Raw genomic sequence first — 8,607 nt, 5'->3', positions numbered from 1 at the left:
TCAGAGTAGTCATAATGCAAGTAATCATATTCCAAAATCGGCTGATATGTCGAGCCTCGCGATGAGTCAGTCATGTATGCTTGCAATCGAAGATAACGTCCACTGCGGGCCGTACCTGCAGACCCTATTCTGCGACACGTACTACTACATCGCAGCTAAACATACTAACGTGTATCTCTCATGGGCCGTTTATCTACCATGGACACTGTATGACTATCTTAAATCATTGTTTGATTCATTCAGCAGTATCTCTTGCCAAGATTGGGGATGCAGCACATGCGTCGACGGCAGCTCTTGTAAACCGGGCAAGCACGGCGATGGCTACGGCTGCAAGTGCCGATCGCTGGTGGGATGCCGCGGTGTGATGAGCATTTTATACAGTTACGGCTTCACATTTGGCGACGTCAAAAAATTGTTATCCGGTGATCAAAGAAGATACTGCCGTAACCTGTACGCGCAATTACAAAACGTACTAAAATCGCAATATTTCACCAAATTATTTGAGGAATGTGACAACTTCATTTGGACTATCAGACAACCCTTCTCCTACCTTGTCCTTACCCTCTGGCTCCTCTCTTTCCTGTACCTCATCCACATCATGGTCATCCGCCTAGACCTCCTCCACATCAAATCGCATCTACATAGTCCCTCGAGTCATAGGATTGCTGCTCAATCACTACTTGCTGCTGGACGTGTTAACAAGCTTAACAGAGTGTTTTACCTGCAGCCGTAATCGTACTCACGTGTTTACTGTCTACACTCACCTAGCCTCACCTACTCACCTAACTTATGCATTGTTGTTTAATCTGTTGTATCACTCATTAACCGTTGTATGTGATTGTGTAATAGTTAACTAAAGTGGTGACCAATGTGCTGACCAAAGTGCTGACCAACGTGTTGACCAAAGCCATGACCAACGTGCTGACCAAGGTGTTGACCAAAGTGGTGACCAATGTGCTGACCAACGTGCTGACCAATGCCATGACCAAGGTGCTGACCAATGCCATGACCAACGTGGTGACCAAAGTGGTGACCAAGGTGCTGACCAAGGTGCTGACCAATGTGCTGACCAAAGTGCTGACCAAAGTGCTGACCAATGCCATGAACAATGCCACGACCAACGTGTTGACCAAGATGCTGCCCAAAGTGGTGACCAATGCCATGACCAAAGTGCTGACCAATGTCATAACCAAAGTGGTGACCAATGTGCTGACCAACGTGTTGACCAATGTGCTGACCAAAGTGGTGACCAAGGTGGTGACCAATGCCAAGACCAATGTGCTGACCAAAGTGCTGACCAAAGTGCTGACCAACGTGTTGACCAAGGACATGACCAAAGTGCTGACCAATGCCATGACCAGAGTGGTGCCCAAAGTGTTGACCAATGTGCTGACCAAGGACATGACCAAAGTGCTGACCAATGTGCTGACCAAAGTGCTGACCAAGTTGAGTTCACGGCAGCGGTGACATGGTCACGGCAGCGATGACATGGTCACGGCAGCGATGACATGGTCACGGCAGCGATGACATGGTCACGGCAGCGATGACATGGTTACGGCAGCGATGACATGGTCTCGGCAGCGATGACAGTAGTGACTTAAGTGGTGATTATCATCCACTCTACATCGCTCCCTAACCCACTCTACATCGCCCCTTTACCCACTCTACATCGCCCCTTTATCCACTCTACATCGCCCCTTTATCCACTCTACATCGCTCCTTTATCCACTCTACATCGCCCCTTAACCCACTCCACATCGCCCCTTTATCCACTCTTCATCGCTCCCTAACCCACTCCACATCGCCCCTTTACCCACTCCACATCGCCCCTTTATCCACTCTTCATCGCTCCCTAACCCACTCTACATCGCCCCTTTATCCACTCTTCATCGCTCCCTAACCCACTCCACATCGCCCCTTTACCCACTCCACATCGCCCCTTTATCCACTCTACATCGCTCCCTAACCCACCTTACATCGCCCCTTAACCCACTCCACATCGCTCCTTAACCCACTCTACATCGCTCCTTTATCCACCTTACATCGCTCCTTATCCACTCTGCATCGCCCCTTTACCCACTCTACATCGCTCCTTTACCCACTCTACATCGCTCCCTAATCCACTCTACATCCTTCGAATTACCTCGCCATATTACCGCTATGACCTCTATAAACCATAACAATAACTTGTCCCTTGTCACCCTTCTCTTCCCTCTTCCACCTCTTGCCACTGCCCTGACCATGTGCCGCCTAGGGAGCTTGACAAGAAATTTGGTAAAATTTTAAACCTTAAAATTACCTCAAATAACAACCCTACTAACATCCTTAATAACCTCTGCACCGGCCTTGAAACCTTCCTCGGCTTCAACTCTGCTTCCAAAGGCTACGACGGCCAGGGTATTGTGTACTCTGACCTGGACAGGCTGTGTGATGCAGTGATGGGATTTTTGTATCAGGTGCTTAAGGATGTCAGCGAGAAACAGCCTTACAGTGTGGGTAAAGAGGAACTAAAAAAACTTGTTACTGACCTTAAAACTAAATTATCCACCGGGCGTGAGGGTTTTAAGGTCATTGCGCAGGTGGCGAGGAAGGTGCGGGAGTATAATGAGAGTGTTGAGAGAAGTAATAATGCAGTTAAAAAGCCGATTGACACTCTTCTAGGACAGGTAGATGACAAGTTTAAAACTAAGGTAAGTAATATATTAAAAGATAATGCTGCTTCAGGTAAGGAGACATTCACTGAGGAACAGATCAAGCAAGCTGATGATGCTATCAAGGAAGTGTTAGAGCAGTGTCTTAAGCACGCTTCAATATTTAATATAGCTTTTAATACAGTAGAAACTAAAATTAATGACATGAATTCCATATTGCGTGATAAAGTAAAAAACGCTGGGCGCAATGTTTTGCATGAGACTGTGCGTCTGACTGAAGTGTCGGACAAGGCGAAGAAGGACTTCAAGGAGATGACAGCAAAAATTAGAAGTGTGCTTGAATGGCTTGGAAAAGATGTGAACGAACAAATTGATGCAAAAGTGAACGAGCTTGTCGATTCGTTGAGATCATTGGTCGCAGAGATTCTACACCAGCTTAACGGTGTATATGATAAGCTAGGAAGCTACGTTAACGAGTTGGGAATGTGGATAAATAACACTGAAAGTTTCATTGAAGGTGTGACAAAGAAGTATGTCGAACCAATTGTAAAAAGAGGCGTGGGCTATGTTAATCAGGATGCTATTAAACATAAGGTAGAGGAATTAGCGAAAAAGGGTGAACAGCTGTATTGGATTTTCGAGAGCACAAAAGATAATGTAACAAAATTGGTTGAGGAAGTTAAACAGAAAGTGACGGAACTGGAAACTGCTGTACAGGTCGATTTGTTTGAGATAAAAAGACAAATTCAGACTGAGATTGGGAATTATGTTAGGGGATACGCTCAGAAGGTGGAAGCACAGGTTAAAAAGATTACTGATAAGGACGGTCTGACACGAATCGAGACAGAAGTGAAGGCATGGGCCAGAACATACACCGGCATAAAATATGAGGAGAGAGTGAAGGAGTGGATAGAAGAAATTTTAGATGAGAGTGAAATTGTTGTAGGCTTACTTAAGAAATATGTCAATAGCGGTCAAAATAGGTCACAACTGGAAAGCAAATTGTCAGCTGGAACAGATACATTTAATGAAACATGTATAAAAACCATTGCAAGCAAAATTACGGAAAAAGTTAGGGTGGGCATTATTCCCGAAGCCGGTAAAGCTGTTGAGGACGCCTTAAATGATGACAGTGATTATGAAACCGGAAGTATTCAAAGACATATTGGCGCAGTTATGATAGGTTGCAACCAATTTGCCCTGCTACTCGGTCAAAAATTGAGGGGTCAGAATGGGGGAATAAACATTGGAGAAATAGCCAAGGAAGTCGAAATAGACTTGAAAGGTCCACCTGTGGACAAAGCTGACGTTATACTGTCATCAGCCGTTAAATATACACTAAACCTGATCGTTAGTGTGGCCAACAAAGTTGCAGATCAACTGGAATGGCTTACCGGCGAGGAAGACTTTCATGCTAACATTGGCAAAGTGGACATTGCGTCAAAAGTAGCGGGTGTGCTATTTGATAACCTGCAAACCGCTCTTCGGTCATCCATCGATCCTGCAATCACACATAAATCAGGTTCGAAGAGCACCCTTGACCAGTACAATTTCTATATAGACATTGCAGACGTGCTGGAGAATGAGTTGCCGCAGCTAAAAGGAACACGTGGTAGGGACCAACATGTAGAGCTCAAAAAGCTCACTACGTCCTTCAAACCGGGAGGAGCACTGGGAAACAGTAAGAGCAGGAGACAGAATCTCGACGATGCCATAGCTGAGGTTGATAAACATATAACAGATGCGTTTAATAACCATGTCCTGAATATATACGTGAAGAAGGCATCTTCCAGCAGTGCAACGGAAGACAGAGGTGAGTTGAAAGCGTTAATGACCAATATAGGGCAGAGCCTGAAGGACTTAATGAGTGATATATCAAAAGTCGGTGAAGAGCTTAATAGGCATTTGTATTACCTGAAGCATACAAAAATTGATAAGCAACTAAACTCTATCAGAAGGTGTATCGGAATTTTGCAAAGCTCTTCATTGGCAAAAGTGATCCAGGCGACGCAAGATTTCATTGACACGGACGCCCACAAAATCCGCGATTCCACCATTGAAAAACTTAAACAATTCGTCAACACTCAGACAGCGAACGCCTCCTCCACCCTCACCACCGCCGCCCGCCGCAACTACGTCTCCTCCGTCAAGGCGCTCCTCACCGCGTTCGCGGACAAGGTCGGCCAGGAGTTGCGGGAGTTGCCGGCGGAGATTGACAGGGATTTGACGATCGGGTTCAAGGGGTTGATGAAGACGTTGGAGGATGGTAGTACGTCAGCTAAAATTACTGGGAAAGAAAATATTAAGAAACTTAGCGAACTTGCAAATTTGCCATCTGGCACCGGTGAGCAGAAGAAAGAGGCGTTCAAAAAGTTGTCTGAAAATTTCAACTCATTTTGGAAGCCAATCAACGAATACATTGTCCAAGAAATCAAAAGAGAACATAAAGAAATCATGCTACAAAGAAATCCACCAGTTCAAGTCGGCGACAGGGATCCACATCATTATGCCGACAATCTTGCCAAAGTTCAACAAAAATTGGATGACCTTCTTAACCATCTTAAAAATGTCCCTGATGATAGAAAATACCTCTATGATAATAAATTCACCTCCCTCCTCTCCACCCTCTCCTCCTCCCTCACCGCTCTCACCCCCTCCGCCTTCGCCAACCCCCGGCACCCGGAGCTGCTCGATGCGGTCAAACAGGGGCTGGAGGGGTTTGTCAAGGAGCTGGGGAGGGTGTATGTGAACGGGTATGAGGGGGGAAGTACTATTAAAAGATGGACACATAAAGAGACTGGAGAAGACGAATTAACGGCTGATGGCCGAAATGGCGCAAAAATATTTTTCAGCATACTCGAGATACTTTTCTATGATTTGTTAAAATTATTACAAGGATGCGTCAAAGGCGGTGATTCCCACGATAAAAAAATATTTTTAAATGACGTAATTAAAGAGGGTAACAAAACAAAAAACCCCTTGGGTAACTGGCTGCACGAACGTGGCTTCAGGGTGTCAGACGATGAGCGTACTCAAAACGGGGAGCTGGACAGGACAAAGAAAGGTTCGGCAATATATGCATTACTACTAACGGTAATTACCGGCGCCGATAAAGGGCATCTTACAACGTGCAAACCTAATAAAAAATCAAATAAGTTCAATTTGTTGGACATCCTTCGATGTCTTACCGGTCACCTTGGCACGTACTACAGCGTCTGTCACTATCAGATTCATTCGAAACCCAAAGCACCGCGTAACATCTATCAAATGCTTCACTGGGTATGCGGTTTATGGCATCATCCTATGCGCGATCCACTTAGGTATTACGTCATGGAATTGTTCCCTAAACCGAAGGGGGAGGAACATAAAACACACAAAGAAATTGGATCCGCGAATTTGACATTGGATGTTCAGACAGAGGCAGACATTACAGCACGGGCACTTGACGCGAAACTGCTACCCATTTGCGGAAACTCACATGATATCCTCGTTGCCATCCTAGGTAACGGTAACGCCGAAGGCCGCTATGCGTGCGAGTTTCGTATCAACCCTGATGGTCTGTCGTATCCAGCAGATCCCGCGCAATGCTTAGACATGTTGCTAGACATACTCCGCCGATTGTTCTTGCAGTTCAGATATTTATCCAACCGTTGCAGTGTAGCTGCTGAACACCACGGTTGGAGTGAGTGTCACTACGGGAGAGAAATTCCGACTACCAAATCGCACTGCGTCAACAGATTGACGGACGAAGTAACGTGCCAACCAAACACTCAACCAACGTGCCAGGCTGCGTGCCAAGTTAACACCAAACCAAATTGCCAACCAACTTCTCCCCTAATGTCCTTGCTAAACGATTGCCTACCGGGCCACCTACCGCATATATTGGAATCCGTTGGCTGCAAAGCTCAATGTAGGACGTGCTCTCCTAGTAACAGTGGTAAGCCATGCCTTACGCCCTTCGGTTTCCGTGCCTTCACTGGATCCACCAAAACGGGCAAGTTCCTATGCTCCGTGCTCAAAACTTTCCTAAATAATGATTATGTCAAATACTTGTGCTGTCTTCAGCCCAAGCCTCCCAAGACGTTACCAGAACATTTCGGTTTTGCGTTGTCGCTGGTTAAGGGATGGTCGAATATCTCTAAGTTGTCCCAGAATATGAAAAGTAAATACAGTTTCCAGTCGTCATTTGAATCACGCGTACGTGATGTCTCCCTTAAGTTATATCCCGATTCCTATGAACTAACCAAAACATTGATGAAAGCGTACGGTTCACAGGCTGTTTTGCATGAAGATTGCAAGCATCCGCACCTTGTCAATTTCACTACCTCGGAAATATGTCGTTACGATGTTGCAGATGTGACCTGCGCTCCCTATCTACAATCGCTATGCGCAGATTCATATGAATACATGTCCATCAACAACTGCAGCCTGTACCTATCGTGGGCCATATACCTCTCATGGGATTTCTGGCGATTGCTGAACGATTTGTACAATGACTTCTGCAACATATTCTGTGCCGATTGGGGTTGCCGCGGCTGCTTGAGAGGCGATACGTGCAAGAAAGGATGGCATGGTCTTACTGACGAAAAAAGCGGGAACCCACGTTGCCAGTGTTCATCAATAGTAAGTTGTAAGGGCGTGTCACCGACGCTGTACCGATATGGATTCAGTTTTGGTAAAGCTGACAAATTGAATAATGATGAATATAAAAAGAAGTGTTCCGATTTCTGCGGTCAGTTAAATAAGTTGCTAAATTCCAAATATTTCAGCGACCTATTCGATAAATGCGACGACTTCCTTTTCACCATCCGCGCCCCCTTCATCTGGCTCAACGTAGCCCTCTGGCTCCTCTCTCTGTTGTACCTCATCCACATCATGGTCATCCGCCTCGACCTGCTCCACATCAAATCTCACTTGCACTCACCATCATCGCATCGCATCGCTGCTCAATCACTACTTGCTGCTGGACGTGTTAACAAGCTTAACAGAGTGTTTTACCTGCAGCCGTAATCGTACTCACGTGTTTACTGTCTACACTCACCTAGCCTCACCTACTCACCTAACTTATGCATTGTTGTTTAATCTGTTGTATCACTCATTAACCGTTGTATGTGATTGTGTAATAGTTAACTAAAGTGGTGACCAATGTGCTGACCAAAGTGCTGACCAATGTGCTGACCAACGTGCTGACCAAGGTGCTGACCAAGGTGCTGACCAATGTGCTGACCAAAGTGCTGACCAAGGTGCTGACCAAAGTGCTGACCAATGCCATGACAAAAGTGTTGACCAATGTGTTGTCCAATGCCATGACCAAAGTGGTGACCAATGCCATGACCAAGTTGATGGTTACGGCAGCGATGACATGGTCACGGCAGCGGTGACATGGTCACGGCAGCGATGACATGGTTACGGCAGCGATGACAGTGGTGACTTAAGTGGTGATTATAATCCACTGCACATCGCCCCTTAACCCACTCCACATCGCTCCTTTATCCACTCCACATCGCCCTTAACCCACTCCACATCGCCCCTTTATCCACTCTACATCGCCCCTTAACCCACTCTACATCGCTCCTTCACCTCCTGTAATCGCTCCCTAACCCACTCTACATCGCCCCTTTATCCACTCCACATCGCTCCCTAACCCACTCTACATCGCCCCTTTACCCACTCTACATCGCCCCTTACCCACTCTACATCGCCCCTTACCCACTCTACATCGCTCGAATTACCTCGCCATATTACCGCTATGACCTTTATAAACCATCACAATAACTTGTGCCTTGTCACCCTTCACTTCCCTCTTCCACCTCTTGCCACTGCCATGTCCCATCATGTTCACCCTAACTCCAAATCTCTCGAATTACTTCGTCTTATTAACGCTATGACCTCCATAAATCCTTATAATAACTTGCTGATACTGACCATTCCATTACTGACGATGCTACTAGAAGAG

The 8,607-nt window shown here is 46.1% G+C and overlaps 3 protein-coding genes across 3 annotated transcripts; all 3 read left to right on the top strand.

Annotated features, from left to right (window-relative positions):
- Nucleotides 1–46: 46 nt before the first annotated feature.
- BBBOND_0004170 (hypothetical protein, conserved) lies at nucleotides 47–733 on the top strand (the record flags this gene model as incomplete). Its single annotated transcript, XM_012915250.1, has 1 exon — nucleotides 47–733. One exon carries the CDS (start codon nucleotides 47–49, stop codon nucleotides 731–733), a length of 687 nt encoding a protein of 228 aa, XP_012770704.1.
- A 176-nt stretch (nucleotides 734–909) lies between these two features.
- BBBOND_0004160 (hypothetical protein, conserved) lies at nucleotides 910–1,467 on the top strand (the record flags this gene model as incomplete). The annotated part of the gene is made up of 1 exon (XM_012915249.1): nucleotides 910–1,467. One exon carries the CDS (start codon nucleotides 910–912, stop codon nucleotides 1,465–1,467), a length of 558 nt encoding a protein of 185 aa, XP_012770703.1.
- Nucleotides 1,468–2,438: 971 nt separating this feature from the next.
- On the top strand, nucleotides 2,439–7,661 carry BBBOND_0004150 (hypothetical protein, conserved; the record flags this gene model as incomplete). Its single annotated transcript, XM_012915248.1, has 1 exon — nucleotides 2,439–7,661. One exon carries the CDS (start codon nucleotides 2,439–2,441, stop codon nucleotides 7,659–7,661), a length of 5,223 nt encoding a protein of 1,740 aa, XP_012770702.1.
- Nucleotides 7,662–8,607: the final 946 nt, after the last annotated feature.

This window comes from Babesia bigemina, scaffold Bbigscaff_72706 (genome assembly GCF_000981445.1).
Source record: "Babesia bigemina genome assembly Bbig001, scaffold Bbigscaff_72706".
Taxonomy (NCBI): Eukaryota; Apicomplexa; class Aconoidasida; order Piroplasmida; family Babesiidae; genus Babesia; species Babesia bigemina.
The sequence above is the reverse complement of the archived record's forward strand: the minus strand, read 5'-3'. Positions and strand labels throughout refer to the sequence as shown.